This window comes from Fundulus heteroclitus, chromosome 20, assembly GCF_011125445.2.
Source record: "Fundulus heteroclitus isolate FHET01 chromosome 20, MU-UCD_Fhet_4.1, whole genome shotgun sequence".
NCBI lineage: Eukaryota > Metazoa > Chordata > Actinopteri > Cyprinodontiformes > Fundulidae > Fundulus > Fundulus heteroclitus.
This window is the reverse complement of record NC_046380.1, coordinates 6,550,888-6,570,401: the sequence shown is the minus strand read 5'-3', so window position 1 is coordinate 6,570,401 and position 19,514 is coordinate 6,550,888. Positions and strand designations below refer to the sequence as shown.

The 19,514-nt window shown below is 37.1% G+C and overlaps 1 protein-coding gene across 2 annotated transcripts; it reads left to right on the top strand.

Annotated features, from left to right (window-relative positions):
* The first annotated feature begins 487 nt into the window (after positions 1-487).
* LOC118556662 (gamma-glutamyl hydrolase-like) lies at positions 488-19,271 on the top strand. Of its 2 annotated transcripts, XM_036124707.1 has the most exons (10): positions 488-638; positions 778-978; positions 6,116-6,230; positions 10,996-11,046; positions 11,744-11,828; positions 11,999-12,137; positions 13,566-13,672; positions 15,349-15,439; positions 17,403-17,540; positions 18,221-19,271. In XM_036124707.1, exons 2-10 carry the CDS (start codon positions 861-863, stop codon positions 18,340-18,342), a joined length of 966 nt encoding a protein of 321 aa, XP_035980600.1. In that variant the 5' UTR covers positions 488-638; positions 778-860; the 3' UTR covers positions 18,343-19,271. The 2 variants fall into 2 exon arrangements, with proteins under 2 accessions (XP_035980600.1, XP_035980599.1); XM_036124706.1 differs by lacking the exon at positions 488-638 and having other exon boundaries at positions 662-978.
* Positions 19,272-19,514: the final 243 nt, after the last annotated feature.

Genomic DNA, 19,514 nt, shown 5'->3' with positions numbered 1-19,514 from the left:
CTATTTCAGCGATATCTTGATTCCACCGGTCAGGCAGTAATAACGCCTATGTGTGGATAGTAAAACAGAACCAACATGTGGTGGACCACACTTCCAGATTCACTTCAGGATTCAGCAGGGGAAGAAATAGCCCAACTACTTTCAACATATGGGGCCAGGTGGATGGGACAGACACACCACCATATATAACTATTTGAAAAAGTTGTAAACTTTTTTACAACCTTTTTTTATTTAGTCAGATTATTCTTTTCTGGAAATTTGTCGGATGATCTGAAAAAAAAGAAAAAAGAAAAAACTGAAGCATTTTAAAAGGGGACATGTACTTTTTTTCACAGCGCTGAAGAAGTGTAAAACAGTCACTCAAACAAGTGCTACATTACATCGTTGCTCAAGAGGACTTTTTTTCCCCTTTTTTGACAGGAAGTTGCCTCAGAGAAATGGGCGGTTTCCCACTAAATACGTTTGCAAAGCCGTTCTATATGTTTTCTGCTGGCAGGTTGACAAATCTTTCTGCACTGGGGCGACGGGTTATTTTCCGGGGAACCGAATCTCACACACCAGGGCGTTCAGTCGCTACCTGTGCAGACAGGACGCTGTTAAGCGACTCTCACACGTGATGCTGTGACGCTGACGGAGAGGTGAAGACCGTCATTAGGCGGACAGCAGCATCAGCAGCAGCAGCAGCCTCAGAGCTCGCTCAGGCACCGCCGGCATCATCACCAGAAGGCAGCGTTTACCTTTTATCCGAGCTTTGCTATTTTCTAAATCCCTAACCAGGCTGGGATCATCCTGTCGTCTGTCAGTCTGTGAGGTCAGCTTCCATCCTCCATCTCCGGCGGGTTTGTGCAGACTTTGGAACCATGCGGGGGCCAGCTGATGCTGCGGTGGTTTTCTTGGTGCTGACCGCCTGCCTGTGCGGCGGACCGCATCTGTGCGCCGCGGCCAGAAGCCAGCCGCTCAACGAGCGACCCATCATCGGTAAAACCCGACGAGCTGTCATTTATTTTCCTCCAAAAAGCGCCCGGAGGTTGCTGGTCGGATTATCGTAGTTCTTATGTAATATTTCGGGAATGTTCGAGGGGGGAAAAAGGTGTGTGGGTGTCTGTGGGAAAGCAAGGAGTGTGCGCAAGCTGTGCGCGCGTCTAACAGTTGAACCTTCCTAAAACAAATTGTAATATTTAGTGCTGCATATCTGTACTGCTTATTAAACGAAGCACTCAAAGTTTGACCAGTAGTAGCGTGATTACAAACATGATTTATTATTAATGATTAGTGTCATGGAGAGAGATTATGGGGATACAACCTGCGTGATGTCAGTGAGTGTTGAAGCTGAAACGTTTGGGAAGTCTTGGCTCTGCTGTGCAGAAGCTCAGATAAGCGCAAACACGGAGCATTTTTGTTTTACTTGTCTTTCATTAAAACGTGTCAGCTTTTTACAGACTTTTCAGAGGTGAGTTAAGCAGGCAATGCGATCAGATGAGTTTCAAAACTTTGCAGAGTTGAAATAAAACAGACTCTGTCATTGTGGCCAGAAATGTGTGACCATGACTCGGAGTGATTGCAATGATACAAAAAGTGAGTTAATATCGTCAGCCCTGCTAAGGCCTGTTGCTGTTTGCATGCATGTTTGAATGAGTAGCTTATCATTCCCCGTTATAAAGCTGAAATGAATAACTTTGAAGTAATACGTTAGTTAACAAACCTTTACCTAGTCATTAAAAATGTAAAAACATTATTTTAACTTTCTAAATATAAGAAAATTGATAACAATAATACATATATTTTTTATCACAGTCTCTAATTCAACATACATATGTTTTCATATTCTATGGTTGCTGTACTGCTGGACCTTTTGGGCCAGCCCAGATGATGATAGCTTTGTAAACATTTGATAATAAAGCATCACATATTTTCAGTTCATTCGAGGCACCCCTGTGGATGTTTTACAAATCTTCTCAAACATGCTGCTTTGTTGTATAACATCAGGAACCAGCAAGGGCATTACGGACCTCCATGACTAATTCATAATTTGGCACAGTTTCCAGATGCTCGAAGGTGCCATGTGCATCTTCTCAAACAGTTTTACACAAGTAAAGAACATGTTTCTGTGCAGCTGTCACGCTGTTCATAGGAGATGGGTTTGTCTCGAGATAGAGATAAATGTGTCATTGTGAAAAATCTGCTTATCAACCTGAAAATGACAGCAAAATAGCACGTAAAAGCGCTGGCTGGAGCTGGTAAAGTGTTATCCACAGTGAAGCAAGTTCTTTACAGACCTGGAAAGCCACTCAGAGCGAAAGAAGTCATTACTGTAAAGCAGCATAAAAATGGTTTTGGATAAATTTTCTCTGGTGTGATGAAACTAAAATTGAAGTGTGTGGCTATAGTGATTATCTGTATATCCATCCATCTTCTAACACGTCTATCGCTTTTGGGGTCGCGAGGGGTGCTGGTGCCTATCTCCAGCTATCAATGGGCGAGAGGCGGGGTACACCCTGGAGAGGTCGCCAGTCCATCGCAGGATTATCTGTACAGTTAGAAGAAAAATAATGGGGGAAGCCGGCAGCTGTGAAATGGTTGCATCATGCAATGAAGGTGTTTTTCAGTTGGATGAAGTAATACACCTTAAGTTTTAAACATCATAGGGAATACGTTTGTGAAAATATTGAAGCAACATCTCAGGACATCACACAGGATGTTAAAGCTTGGGCACAAATAGGTCTTCCAGATGAACAATGAACCGAGGCATGCCTCTAAAATCATCGCAAAGTGGCTTGAGAAGAACAAAGACAGTGGTCATCACAAAGCCCTGATCTTATAGGCCCAAAGGAAACTTTGGCCTGAGTTGAAAAGATGTTTGAGCAACTTGACCAACAAAAATGATGTAGCTTTATCAGTTCTGTTTGTCTGAGGCAACGATGAGTCATTCTGTCTTTCCAGAGTTAGTCAGAGATAATTATCACTTATCAATGTCATGCCTGACAAACGTATGTTTGTGATCCTTCAGTTTAGAGTATTTAAACATAATTCAATAAAAAAAGGCAAAACTATATTTAGAGACAGAACAAGTTCAGAAACTGAAAAATTTGTTTTTCCTGTAATACCGTTTTTTTTTTTTTTCACCCACATTTATGTACACCTTTTAAATAATAAAATTTTGTTTGGATGACCACACCTGAACTACAACCAGTTACACCACATGCTATCCAATATGAAAGCACATCATTTTCAGAGCTTTATGCATCGGACTCCCAGAGCTTTCTCGTCCTTATTTTTCATGCGCTTCCACCAGGTCCCGGCGTTCCCAGCTTATATAGAAAGACACCTCCCACCACTCCTTTTTTCTATTCCCTTTTCTCTCATTGGCAATGTCTATTCTGGCAAATCTTAAATCATGCAGAAGAATTTTGTAACTGCAAGTTTCCTTATGCTTCTTTATTATATATTTTTTCAGTTCCAACCCATTTATTTACTTTTACTTTGTCATCGTGTGATTTAACTAAACTAGTAATAAAAATATCCAATTCAAATGAAACCATCACTAATTTGTTTCAGACCAAGGTGCCAGTTGTGGACTTTAATTTGGGCATGGGTCTGTACTTATGAGGGGACTAAGCCTTGGTATTTAACTACTAACAATCTTAAAGGGTTTAAAAGGCTTATTATCTACCTAGATTTTGATAGTTAAAAACGTTGTAAGTATTTAAAAATGCTTGACGAATAGGGTGGAAAAATATATATGGTGAAAAGGGAGATGAAAGGAGAAATGTAAAATAAAACAAAAGAGAAAGCGTGACAAAATATACAACTAATTTATAATCAGTATATATTTCTTATATCATTAATATAGAACTACTCTCTTGACATATTTCTATGATTATTTTTTACTTTGTCAGTTTGTAGAGCAAACATTTACTTTAGTCAGAGTTTTGTGGCTGGGACACCTCATGCATCATCATGGCAAGAGAAGTAAATCATTATTGCTCAACTTGAATTTTAACTCACCCCAAAATCAACTTTTTTTTTTACAGATAAACTGTACAAACTGGGCTTAAGGGTCCTACTATAAAGTTGCCTTGCATTTTTTACATTATTTATGGACTCACTCACCACTGTAAGTGGTTTGAACCTTAGTAATGATAAAGCTAACATCATTTTACCACTCAGAGATTGCACCCTTTCTTTCCTCCCCCACCTGGGCAGTGCTTTGGCCATTGCTGAGTCAGTGGCTTGGACTGATAATGCTGGGCTGGGTGACGAAGGAGGGTGAAATGTCCTCCGCCTCAAAAGACCGATCTGTGGGCAAAACCACAAGATATCGCCCTGGTCACTCCATGTTTCAACATGCCACTTCCCCTCGTCCTGACCGCTGCCCCAAGCCCAACTTCACCCTCAAGTAGCTGTGTCTCTTGGAACCGCCCACTTTGTTGCCATTTTTAAAAATGTGTCTGGGGGCGTGATTTTGCCTTTACATCAGTGTTAGTTACACCTTAAAGATTTAAAGTGGGCAAGTTTTAAACTAACTTTCATGGCTTTGCATTCTGCCTAAATGGACTCTGACTTTCTTGTACTCTTTTAAAGTACAATAGTGTTGATCTGTGTTTCTTATGTCTCTAAATGTTGTTGTTTTTTGCACATTGAATGCTTTTTCATTCCAGCACCTGAAGAGAAGGGAATGGACAATAAAAATAAACAAACAAAAGAACCAACACTTACTAATAATTATCTACCATGGGATCCGTGACTTGCATCATCCTTCAGCTGACCATCCAATGTATTTAAAATGTTCAGTAAAACGGACTTTGCTAATTGTCTTGTTGCTGCCAAAACCCTCTCTTGAGTCATGTCCTATTTCCTATAAGTTTTAGTTAGCTCCCGAAGGAGGTTGTACTGCTTTTGAAGATTGATCCAGTTGGCTCATTCTTGGTGATCCGAATGACTGGGTGACTGATTCGGCTCTTGGTACTGCTAGGCAGGACAGGGGCTAGCAGAGTAATTGTTGACAGTTTGTGGGTCATACACAAGTAGTCAGTCCATAGGGCAGAGGTTTCCAGAAGCGGTTGATGAGAGTAATCTGGAGACTATGCGAGAAAAAAAGGTAACATGCAGCACACATCCAGGTGGGGCATGCCCGATGGGCATAAAAATCCAGAAAGGGGCAGAGGCAGGGTTGGTTGATAGGCAAGGCAGGAGTCAGTGGCCTGAAATCAGAAGTCAACAGGAGAATCCGACAGGGGCAAGGCAGGCAGGAGCAAACCAGGAGCAAGACAGGTTAGTAACAGGAGCTCAATACAAGGAACACTAAATGGTCAACTCACACAATGGCTTTCCAGAATCTGGCGCTTACATACTGGGAGAGCCAGGATTTTATAGTGCTCATCCCAGGTGCAACAGCTCCCAGTAATCAGAGCTGTCACAGGTGTAATAAATCAGATCTGACTGCGGGTGAACCTCAGGGATCAGGGAGCGACATCATGGAGCTGCAGAAGCAGAGTCCCAGGCAGGAACAGACAGGACATTACATTCTCTGTATCGACATACTAGGAGTGACAATCCCTATTACATCATGTTGAACAGCTGAGGGGGGTAGGGCACAGCCTGTGTCGTTGTTGTTTTTGGCATTTTACATAACCCCATCCTCCGAAGCATACACACAGATGTGGATAATTGTGTTATTGGAGTTTTATTTCAAATTAATACTTGATTAGTGAAAAACGCTGCACCGGCATAAAACAAAACTGAGCAAGATTAAGTCATGAACTATATAAATTCAGTTGATTGTTTTATAACAATGGCATTTTTTTCTAATGTTGTAATAAAGACCCACATTTATGGAAACTCACAAAATGAGATATGAGATGAAAAAAAAGCTTGTTTTGACAAATATTTTATTCCAGTTGCTTCTTGTAGTTTTTTGGTCATTATAAACTATGTAGATTTAAACAGTACATAAGCACAATTCATATATGTTTAAAAATGTAACAGTTCAAGATAATCTATTAACATCACATTTTTCTTACCTAGTTGTGTTTTTCTTTCTAGTGCAATCAGAATGTAATAGACAGAGAACTTTGTTAATCTATGAAATATCTGAGGACCTCTGTGTCATCTTTAGGTGTGTTAGCGCAAGAAAACCTGGCTGATGACCATTTTGCTCGCGGTTCTTCTTACATTGCTGCCTCCTACATCAAATACCTGGAGAGTGCTGGAGCCAGAGTTGTACCCATCAGGTAAAATAGTTCAAGAAAAGCCTCAACACATCACACCTCTGTGTATTTTCTTTTTATTGCAAGTATTGCTGATTAACCACCAATACTGCAGACATTATTATATGCACAGATCCACTCTTGCTCTGTTTAAAAGTACATTCCTGTGTAATCCATTAAATATTAGTACTGGTTGATTTATCAGTCAAGATTACCATGGTCACCACAAGCGTGTAGGCTGTTGTGAAGAAATGTTTTTGGCAACTATTTGCTGTTTCCTGTTAAATAATTTATAATTCTCTGTATGAAGAAACTCTAAATGGCTGCTTTTAAATCATTAGCAGTATATTAACACATATTGTGTCCATACAAAGTGGAAATAATCACCAAAATACATAATGAGAAACTGCAAAGTTTCCAATTATGATGGATGTAGTTGTAATGAAAAATATGGTAAATGGACTGAACTTAGCTTTTCCAGTTATACCGACCACTCAAAGTGCTTTACACTATAGCCACATTCACCCAGTTGCAATCACCAACATGTACACATTCATACACCGATACACAGATTGGTAGGAAACTTAAGTGCCTTGCCCAGGGGCACATCGACATGTGATAAGGGGAAGCTGGAACCAAACCCAGAATTGTTTTTGAATTTGATTATATCAAAAATGCCTGTTTTAAATATCTGTAAAATGTTTGGAATAAATAGGACACACAGGAATCATTTTGGGTATTTTTCAACACCCAAAATTATTAGAGATTATGAAATTCAGTGGACTGGATTATGAAATAACTGACTGCAAGTTTTAAACAATAGGTTTCTAAATAATTACCATTTAGCCATGAAAGAAAAAATAATTTATAATATACTGTACTATAATCGTAGACTGAATAAATTTAATAAAATTTATTTATATAGCTCAGATTCATAAAAATTTCCTTGCCCTTTTCAAGACAAACAGATCTATTTTATAGGCAGAAATATATGTTCAATTCAGTAAAATCCTATCAGCAGATTCAAATCCTATTACATAATATCCATGTGAAATATAGTTTTAACACAATGTGTTCAAAATCATTTTAAAATGTCAGTTGGTAAAATGTTATGTAACTAATGAAATTCAACTAGAGTCAAAGCAATCCCTAAGCCTGAGCAAGCACATTACAACAGTGGAAAGAAACAACTTCCTTTTAACAGGAAGAGTACTCCAGCAGAGGCAGGTTTAGCATGATTGTCCACTAGGGCTGGACAATAATTTAATAACAATATAAGTCAATAAAACGTTTAATAAAATAACACTTTCCTTTGTTTTGCATTCTAGCCATGTGGGTCAATTTACAGTCATTACATCCTCCCAACCAATCACAAACGCAGACCTAGAAACACTCCCTTACTAAGCTCCGCCCCTTTGAAAGAGTTCAGAGAGCACCCTGATCTTTTTTCTATTTTTAAAACTTTCAGTTTTGGTAAAAAGTTGGTTGAATTGAAAGGGTTGAGTTTGAATTCAGTGTTTGTGTGTTCTTTATCTAAAAATAGGTTGCTAAGCAACAGCATAAAATGGCCAGGGCTGCACTTAAAAAACATGTCATGAAATTTTTGATAATTATTGACATCTGTCTATGATTTCTATGTTATGGATATTTTTTTTTCTTCCCTAAATCGTCCAGCCCTAGCGTCCACCAGCCATTAGCAACTGGGGGTTTGAGAAGGCAAAAGCCACCCCCTCCACCATAGGGTTTATATTTCTAGTTTTGTTAATATGTTTTCACAACAAAAAGGATGTCTTGGAAATCTCTTTGATATGGCCTTTAAAGACGTATCATGGTCATGGAGGCCAGTTTAATGGCATCAAAATTAAACAACTAAGCGCTGCATATATCCTTGTGAAGGCAGAGGTTTTAAAATATATTGTTTTGTCTGTTTAATTGCAGAGAAATGTCCTCCTCCTTTTTTTTCTTAAAACCCTTTCTTTATGCATTTTTTTTCTCCTGCAGTATTGATTTACTTTATTTTATAGTTAATATGTCACAAAAAAGCCAGTGTTATCCTGCTAATAATCTTAACTGTTGTGGAATCAAAGGAGTTGAGCATTGAGTGTTAAACATCAAATAACCAAAAGGTTAAGACTGGTCTGTCTTGTGGACTTCTAAGTCCTTTTAAGTGTGTTTTTGTAGCAAGAAAAGGTTTACTAGAAAATTATAATTTTTCAGCTCATATACAGAAAAAAACTAATATACAAGAACAAAAAATTAATATTAAAACGTCCAGCTTTTAATCACAGCACAATTCCTCAATGGTCCAGCATGTCTCAGATGTCTGAGGTCCTGTCTTGCTTTAAATCCCAGCCGGCTACACAGACCGTCTTTAATTACAACAGCGGTGTAGCCTTTCACAAGGGTTCTGATGCAGGGCTGTAATTTCCTCAATTTGTGAATCTAGGTTTGTCACAACTGCAAGGTTACTATGGTCCTTCACTTCCCAAGTCTTTGACAAAAAGACATCTTTGGGTATTTTATGCCAGAACATATTGGTGAACATAAAGAAACTTAGCTGGATTACTTTGTACAATCATTTGAAGGGGACCCCTTTTATAGGAGTCCTACTGGAAAAAGCACTTAAGAGCAAAGATTCCTGAATGGTGTTAGTCCCTTTCAGTCATTCCTGTTTGACCGACAGCCTTTTCAGTAATGGTGCTGGTAGTGAATTTTTAAGTGGGCGGAGTCTATACACATGAGGGATCATTGCTGACCACACCCGTCTGCTGAAAACAGCAAACTGTCTCTAATACTTTGCTAGTATTATGTTAAAATCCTTTTTTTATGCATTTTTCCTCCTGCAGTATTGATTTCCTTTTTTAATAGTTAATATGTCACAAAAAAGCCAGCATTATCCTGCTAAAAATCCTAACTGTTGTGGAATCAATGGAGTTGAGTATTGATACAGTGTTAAAAATGAAATAAGAGCCAGAAACTCCTAAAAGGTTAAAAACTGGTCTGTCTTGTGGACTTCTGAGATCTTTTAAGTGTATTTTTTGAAGCAAGAAATGGTTTGCCAAATATGCACTTTTTGTACTAGAAAATTATAATTTTTCAACTCATATACAGAAAAAAATAATATACAAGAACAAAAATAAATTTTAAAAGGTCCAGCTTTTAAACACAGCACAATTCCTCAATGGTCCAGTGATATCTCAGATGTCTGAGGTCCTGTCTTGCTTTAAATCCCAGCCGGTCACACAGATCGTCTTTAATTACAACAGCGGTGTAGCCTTTCACAAGGGTTCTGATGCAGGCCTGTAATTTCCTCTGTGAATCAAGGTTTGTCACAACTGCAAGGTTACTATGGTCCTTCACTTCCCAAGTCTTTGACAAAAAGATATCTCTGGGCATTTTGCGAAAGAACATAACGGTGAATATGACGAAACTTAACTGGATTACTTTTGACAATCATCTGAAGGGGACCCCTTTTTATAGGAGTCCTACTAGAAAAAACACTTAAGAGCAAAGATTCCTGAATGGTGTCAGTCCCTTTCAGTAATTCCTGTTAGACCAACAGCCTTTTCAGTAATGGTGGCGGTAGTGGATTTCTACGTGGGCGGAGTCTATACACATGAGGGATCATTGCTGACCACACCCCTCTGCTGAAAACAGCAAACTGTCTCTAATACGTCGCTAGTATTGTGTTAAAACCCTTTCTTTATGCATTTTTTCTCCTGCAGTATTGATTTCCTTTTTTTATAGTTAATATGTCACAAAAAAGCCAGCGTTATCCTGCTAAAAATCCTAACTGTTGTGGAATCAAAGGAGTTGAGTATTGATAAAGAGTGTTAAACATGAAATAAGAGCCAGAAAGCTCCAGTTAAAACTGGTCTGTTTTGTGGACTTCTGAGTTCTTTTAATGTGTTTTTTGTAGTTAGAAATGGTTTGCCAAATATGCACTTTTTGTACTAGAAAATTATGATTTTTCAAATCATATATATATATATATATATATATATATATATATATATATATATATATATATATATATATATATATATATATATATATATATATATATATATATATATATAGAAAAAAACTAATGTACAAGAACAAAAAATAAAATTTAAAACATCCAGCTTTTAAACACAACACAATTCCTCAATGGTCCAGCATGTCTCAGATTTCTGAGGTCCTGTCTTGCTTTGAATCCCAGCTTGCCACGCAAACCGTCTTTAATTACAACAGAGGCATAGTTTTTTTCAGCTAGGGTTCTGATGCAGAGCTGTAATTTCTTCAATTTGTGGATCAAGGTTTATCACAACAGCAATGTCACTATGGTCCTTCCCAAGTCTTTGACAATAAGATATATTTGGGTATTTTGTGCCAGAACATATTTGTGAACATAAAGAAACTTAGCTGGATTACTTTTAACACTCACTTGATGGGGACCCCTTTTATAGGAGTCCTACTGGAAAAAAACACTTAAGAGCAAAGATTCCTGAATGGTGTCAGTCCCTTTCAGTAATTCCTGTTAGACCAACAGCCTTTTCAGTGATGGTGCTGGTGGTGGATTTCTACGTGGGCGGAGTCTATAAACTCGAGGGATCATTGCTGACCACACCCCCCTGCTGAAAACAGCAAATGTCGCTAATACTTTGCTATTTAGTATTTTAGTGTGCTAAGTTTGCTCATACTACTAAAAATAAAAAATAAATGTATCTGCAAATAAATTGATAAATAAATTAATCAGCTGGGTGTAAGGCTTTTAATTATTTAAAAAAATGTTTTTGTTCTGCAGGATCAATCTAACAGAAGAAGAATATATTAAGATATTCAACTCAATAAATGGGTGAGTTTATTTCTATACATCCTTACAGTTCCAGCTCTTTCTAATTATGAGTTGTTGTTTTTTTTCAATTTTCTGGATTTTTTTGATAGTGACATAATACCTACGTAACATGGAATAGAAGGTGGAGTTAGGTTTAAATATTTGCATAGAACCAACCAGGACATCTTGTTTTCCATGTTGCTGTTGCTCAGCTGTGCCTCCTTCATCTCTACAGATGAGTAAGAATCACTGACTAGCCAGTGCAGAACCTGGAATGAAATTTATTACACAGGTTCACTGATTTTGTGCTTTTAAACCAGGGATCAGTGTTGCTTGACATCAACAAAAACATTTTATCACCCAGTGTTGTAAAGATGAATGTCTTCTGGCTCTCAAAACAACTTCTGTTATTTTGAAACAGTTTGGAGACTATGAGGCATATTTTTTTCCTTCTTGTGTTCCTGCATTTCCCACTAACACCACCCGAAAAAGCCAGATTAAAAAAAAAAAAAAAGTCATCCTCAGTCTAAAGGAAATTATGACAAGATGACCTGGTTACTTGTACAATACTAGTGTCAGACCATACTGGCTTAATAAACTGAGATCTTGAAGTATTTCATACAAAATAAAAAAAGTACAACATGGTTGTCTTTCATTTTGATTGATTCTTTCAAATCTTAGCATACAGGCTATATTTATCAAGATTATGTTCATTCAGGTTGCTGCTGCCAGGGGGAGACGTAGACATTCAGACATCCCAGTTCAGTCGAGCTGCTAGGATCTTTTACAACTTGGCTCTGAAGGTACGACATTTGATCTACGGTCCAGACCGCTGGACCGTAGATCAGTAACTCCTGGAGATATTCTCTGAAATGTGATCATTACTTGGCTGCAGGATAGAAGTAAAAAACCAACCTTCCTACCTTTATAATTTTTCATTACTTTTAATTCCTTGCTTTCTGACCTTCTTTAGGCCAATGATGCAGGGGATTACTTCCCTCTCTGGGGAACATGCCAGGGCTTCCAGCAACTCTCCGTCCTCACGGCCAGAAAAAACCTGCTCACTCTCACCAAAACCAAGGCTGTGGCATTGCCTCTTGTTTTCTCGCCAGGTATGATTATTGTCTTTTTGTTTATTATTTCATTCCCACAAAGATTGTATGTCCTGCTTGGGCCCTGGCAGTTATACAAATCATAGCATTACAGTTCCTTAAATGCCCTCTATACTAAAATCTAAATATCACCAATCCAGCACTTTAAAGGAGCAATAAATAAGAAATTTGCAGTAAAATTAACCTATAAACAATCAGTCCTCTCCATCAACAATGTCTTTGTCAAGTTTTTCTCCTTTTTAACCTAGTGGTAACGTCTGGAACTACTGTGGTGCAGTGTGTAGCCCGTGTTTACTTCCTGGTTCCTGAGCCAATCATATGAGAGCTCCCAGGGTTCCCTAATCAGAGCGCAGCATTTGGTATTTTATCTTGGCAAAAGAGGAGCAGCCTCCAACAATGGAATCCAATAAGAGAAGCGGGCCACAAATAGAGCAGAATACAACATCATATACCTGTCCTGTGGAAGTAAAAATTCAGTGGAGTTTCACAGCAGCAACGGACCGTTGAGGAAATAGCAGGCTGTTTGTGTTTTTTCCACTGTTGTGTGGGTGTTGTTCCAGTTTGAACCACTTGGTGTCATTAATGTTTTATCTTGTCATTGGCAGAATGTTGTTTCACAGAGCCAGTACTACAAACATTACACGCGTCTTCATTTCATCAGTCTCTTAATTTATTTAAGCTGGTAGAGACTTGTCTCAAAACATATGCAAGATCCATACAACTTAAGGTGGTTCTGCTAAGTAATTATTTAGAGGTATAAATAAAGATGCACACCCAGATGCACATTCATATTTTGTGATGATCTAGCACAAAAAATCCAGGTTAAATACGCTGATGTTTGCAGTTGTAACTTGATGAAATATCGAAAAGTTCAAAAGGTATGATTTTTTTTGTGTAGTACTGTAAAATAGAAAGTTCAACTGGTTTTAATAAAAACCTCCTTAGCACTAAATGTAATCCGTCTGACGTATTCTTCAGGCACACCCAGGTACACATTGTTCCATCAAATTAAAGATAATTTTTAGCTCTGCAAAACTTTTAGGCTGGCTTTATTACACTGAAACATATCGTGACGTTTTTTCTTTATTTCATCTTGATTTTTACAAATAGCTCTAATTGAGACACAGGCTCTCATTTTTAGGAGTGACATGCTTTAAATAAGCATACAAGACAACATTACTTTTGTGCCGTTGCTTTCTTGACTTTCTTTCCAAAGAAGATATGCATTTCTCTTTCGCTAATTGTCTCCAGTTCAGATTATTCTAGAATTGCACACAATATATTGATTGTGTGATCAGGGTCTAATGAAATCATTACTGATTTCCATCGTACTGCTTAGTATTTTGCAGCTGTTTTGTTATATGAAGCAACTCTGTTTTTAGTTATTCTGTTTGTCTAAACATTTATTCCTCTGTCTTTGTCCTGTAGCGGCCCAGTCCAGTCGCTTGTTCAGGAATTTTCCCAAGGATGTGCTGCAGTCTCTGGTTAATGAAAACATCACTTCCAACTTCCACAGCTGGAGTCTTTCCATGCAGGTATTTCTCTTTTTCTTGTCCCCCCTGAGAGATGAGTCACCATCTGTGATAAATCCAGACTTTAGGCTTCCAACATTAAACACAGCTTCATACAGTCCGAATTAATCATATAGTCAAATAAACTTAAAATTCAACAAAGTTGAGCTGACAAGAACAGCCTTTCAATTAGCTCAGGAAAAGTATACACATCTAAATATTAGAAGAGAAGAAAATAGGGGGGAAAATGTGAATCTGAGTGACATGAGCACAGACGTTTAAATTTATTCAGAAAGTAAAAAAAGAAAACAATAGCATATATTTTTTACATATTTATTTTTTAACACAAGCAACGCACATCTAAAAATAGGGTAGCCAAATGATCAAATTAAATAAATAAATATATGGCAAGCAAAAAGGAAAAAAACAGACAGAGCAGGGTCTTACTGTGAATGTTTATTAATAACAAGAAAATATATTAGATAATAATTCTGCCATTACAGTACATATATTGGTTGGTATTGTTACCTTTCTAAATTATTCCTCAGCAGTTGAAGTATAAATTACTGCATGATAAAAACTCCTTCACTAAAGGTGACTTTTCCATTTGGTTTCTTCGTTTAACTGTCATTGTGGGAGTTACTTGGCATTCTCTTGTAAAATGTTTGTAGTTATGCTCCCCCCGCCCCCCTTTTAGGCTCTCCCACCCAAGAAATTATGATTCAAAATAAAATAAAACTAGTGAACTGATCTAATTTGTAAAGCAGTTAAACCATCTTTAAAGGAGCTATAAGTAATACTGAACTTGTAGCTCTAGTTGGTTCAACAGCTTTCCAATCACAACAATCTAATACACCATTTTTAAACGGTGTGTTGCTGTTGTGAACTTTTATTCCACAGAACAGTTATATCATGTTTTATTTCTGGTCTGCTTCTCTTACTGGCTTCCATGTTAGCATGCTGCTGCTCTTTTGACAGAATAAAATACCAAATGCTGCTCTCTGTTTTGAAAACTTTGGGAACTTTTATATGATTGGCTCAGGAACCAGGGAGTAAACACGGCCTACACTCTGAACCGAAGTAGTTCTGGACAGTACCTCTAGTTTTGACAGGAGATAAAACTTGACAAAGACGTTGTTGATGGAGTGGACTGATTGTTTATAGGGAATGTTACTTACTGAGAATGATAATGGTAGATTTTACAGTAAATATCTTATTTATAGCCCCTTTAAATGATCTGGATCTCCCACGTTCTCTCTTCGTTAAACCAGACAAACATCAGTAAACTCTTGGACAGTTCTTTGAAATCAAGGTTTTCATGAGTAAAAAACATATAAGTTACAGTATGTGTTATGTATGGATGCTCTTCGTATGAAAAGGCAAGAGTTTTCAGCAAATAGATGCTTGTTAAATATTAAAACAATCAGGTGAGAGGCAGGGTGCACCTTGGACAGTTGGCAGTCCATCACAGATGTCTAGAATCCTTCTGCTGTGAAAATACTGAACTGAATATGATGATAAAAATGTAAAAGTGCACAGAATGTGAAATACCTTAATGAACAAACTACATGCATTCAAACTATTACCTGATGTGTTTTTTTTTCTCATTGTGTGGTCTTCAGTGGATCTTGAAACCTGTCATGGAGCATGGAACTAACAACACATCTAAGTCAACGTTATATGTGTGCCTAAACTTACAGAACTACAGCCGAAATGCCAAACTGAAGAGGTTCTATAGAGTCCTGTCCACCAACAGCGATGGAGAGAAAGAATTCATCTCCACTATGGAAGGTAGGATTCTTTTCATCACATTTTAATTTGAGCACTTTCATGAGCTGCATTTGAAGATGTAGTATATTACTATTGTTGTACATGTAATGGTGAAGGGTGATATGTGTTTTGATAGTTATATATTTGTCCTGACAAACTTCCCTATCAATCATCTGGGTATGAGATTTAATACTAATTTTGTTCTTATACAATACTGTGTTGTCAGGTAATATTTGTGTTGAATTCAAAGTGTAACTTCATCATGTTTTCATTTTACTGTACTTCACCATATTCAATATAAAAAAAAATCCTTATGCAAAGATCAGTTTAAATAAAATGCAAAGCGTGTGCAGAAAGTATATATATATATACTTATATAAAACTTATATAAGTAAACTTATATAACTTATATAACTTACTTATAATATATATATATATATATATATATATATATATATATATATATACATATATATACATTTTAATCGCGATTAACCGCATATTGTAAATAGTTAACTCAAGATTAATCCCAAATTAATTGCATATTTTATCCTATTATTTCTGAAAGTGTAATAGGGCATTTTCATATGCAATTTTGCAATAACTGACACTATTAAAAAAACATGCTTGTACAATTTTATTTTTTATTTTTAATTTTTCAAGCACTTTTCAGAATTAGAATGAAAGCATTCTGATGCCATAAAATGTTAAACTTTGGCTGATAACGGCTAAATCGCTAATCATAAACACCCTGATGTTTACACAATGTGTAAACAAAGGTGTAAATAAAGTACCTGTTTTCATGCCGAAATATTTTTTCGCCTCTTAAACGAAGATAGACATGGTATTACGCATATACATATAAATTAATACTAATTTTACATTTGAATAAAGTCACAAGTTTTATTGTTCATATTTTCACTTTTCACACACATCTAATCTGAGCTTTCACACCAACAACAATAATTTCTTTGTATATTTTTGTATGCGGTTTATATCCACATTCATACACATATTTTTTTTAAAGCCAGGAAAAAGGTTTTAAATTTCCAGGTCATTCCAGAGTCTTACACTTGGCTTGCAACAGGGCTAGGAGCTTAACACCCTTGAAAGAGAACTGTTTAGACCAGCTTGCATGTGCTGACCCTGTAACTCCAGGTACTTCATTTGGTATTCCAAAAAAACTAAAAAAAACAAAGCAACTGGACTTGTTTTCCGTAGTTGAAGACGTTTCGCTTCCTTTCCAGGAAGCTTTCTCAATTCAAAAAGTCTGGAGTAATGTGCAGTACCAAGCTTTATACTACTGCCTAACAAAGTCCTTTTGGCAGTGTGATTCAGCCTTAGTTTGTCAAATACAGAGACAACTAATTAATAAGCATTAAAGTATGGTTTATGGGTTGGGTTTCTGCAATGTTATCAGTATTTAAAAACTCATCTTTAGAACCAATCTCTGCTCAAAATAGTGATCTGCACCACGTAATCTACTTTCAGCAGTTATCACCAGTTAAATAAGTTATTGCAACCGTAAACTTCAGAAAATACGGACAACATTGCTCTCTCTGCCTTTACTCCCTCGGCTCCTATGTCAGTCTAGAGGAGGATGACATAGGAGGCGGACATAGGAGTCGTAATGAGGCGGAGGGATATTTCAGCTGGTTATACTCACTGTGTCTGTAGTGCAAGCAGGTCTCTTTATAACTCCTGTTTATCGTTACGTATTTTAGAGCCTAAATAAGCGATTTCACTTTCAGAAACAAGCCCAAAAAAAACGCAACCCGCAACTCATGAAATTTACAAGCGACTTTAGAAAACAGAAGCCCAAACTCGCATGAAATAAGCGGACTTGGCAAGAGTGAACACGGGTCTGTTATGCTACAGTCTCTAGAATTCTTGGAATCAGTATCTTTTGTCACATAAATATAATTACATTAAATTAAAAACCATGCCCATAAAGTATGTTATCACTACTTCTGCTTTTTCTTAGCTTATCGTTACCCGTTCTACGCGGTGCAGTGGCATCCAGAAAAGAGTCCTTTTGAGTGGATCGATAAACCAGGGATGGTTCACACTGTCTCTGCTTTAAGAGCCAGCTTCTACACTGGAAGCTTCTTTGTCTCTGAAGGTAACAAATAAAACCTGTGATTGTATTTCAACATTTTTATGTTGTCAAAGGCATTTTTACTACATTTCTGCCACCAAATCTTTCTTCCAAAAGTTTGTGTTTTTGTATATAACACGTTTTGAGACAGGGCTGCACAGTGGGCAGTGAGTAGCGCTGTTTCCATGCAGCAAAAAGGTCTTGGGTTCAAGTCCTACCCTTGCCCTGGGACTTTCTGCATGAAGTTTGCTTGTTCTCCCTGTGCATGCGTTGGTTCTCTCTGGGTCCTCTGGCTTCCTTCCACGGTCCAAAAAAACCCAAAAACATGACTGTTAGGTTAATTGGCCTCTCTAAATTCTCCTTAGGTGTGAGTGTGTACAAGAATTATTGCTTGTCCTGTTTCTCTCTGTGTTGCCCTGCAATAAACTGGCGACCTGTCCCCCGCCTCTCGCCCATTGACAGCTGGAGATAGGCACCAGCACCCCTCGCGACCCCACAAGGGATAGACATGTTAGGAAATGGATGGACGTTTTGAGACAGTTATCAAATTTAAACCATTTTTATTTTTTTCTGAACCAGAATTGTAGTTTCTTTACATCAAGCTTGGTAGCTTCCCATAGAACATTTAGATTATAAGTTGTTTTTTATTTGTTGCAATATTCAGCTGTATTCTCATTGTCTCCCCTTTCACTTTTTTCTTTAAGCCATGAAGAGCCAGCACCGCTTCTCCAATCCTGTTGAAGAAGACAGAGCTCTTATTTACAACTTCTCTCCTGTCTACAGAGGATCTAATGCAATCTTTGTCCAGAACTATTACTTTGATTGATGAACAATAATAAGGAAGGAAAGATTGTGGGATAAGTGAGAATTAACATGTTTCCAAAATCACTTTAAATAGCCTGACACATAAATAAAGGAAAGTTTACCAGAATAGTTTTATATTGAAGAAAAAATAAAACAAAATGATAAAGTGAAGAAAAGCTGTACACTCCTAATATGCAAATGTGAAAAACGCAAGCTTTTGATCTTATATATACATTGCCAGGAGAAAGCATTTAGGGTGAAGTCAGTTTGGAGAATCAGTCAACAGCTCTCATGGGGGAGTCAAGCTAACTGCTACTCCTGTTGGTCAATTTGGCACTAATCTTTTAAATAAGTAAGATATTTACTTCAAAATGAACCTAAATCATTCTCAGTGTTCTCCCAGGATGGGTGAACACCATCGGTCCTCTTCATCAACACGTCTTTGTCAAGTTTTTCTCCTTTCAAACTTAGAGGTATGGTCCGGAACTACTTTGGTTCAGTGTGTAGCCTGTGCTTACTTCCTGGTAACTCAGCCAATCATCAGCCAGCTTTGAGGGTACATTTCATATTTGAGCTTTAAATGACCAGCAAATATGGTTAATAATAAACATAGAAAAGGTATTAATTATTACTTAATTTCTTAGCACCAATGTATTCCCCTGTAGTCAGACGTCAAGGTAACATTTAAAACCTAAAATATTTTGCTTAAAATAAAGCAATTTTGTATGCAATATGTGTAAGAATGTAGGACAGAATGAAATGTAAGAGATTATTTAATTACATCTTTCAGAGTGGATTTTGAGTTTATTTATTATTATTATTATTTTTCAAAGATTTGTTTTTTAAGAAGCTTTCAGTCAGTTTCAGGTTCAGTCAGTGGGAAAGATGTAATTTTTGTAGTGAAAACCTGCCAAAGAAGCAAAATAAAAAATGGGTGTTTAACATTGTTGGGCTAGACCAGGGGTGTCAAACTCATTTTGGTTGAGGGGCCGCATACAGCTTAATCTGATCTCAAGAGGGCCACACGAGTTAACTCATTGCAAGATTAAATAGAACTAATAAATGTGGACTTGTTGATTTTTATATTAAGATAATTTCACTTTTACACAATATATTATGAATAACCTCAGCGTTTTTAAGAAAAGTATGTGCAATTTCAACAATACTTTTACTCAGTTAAACATTTACTTGTGC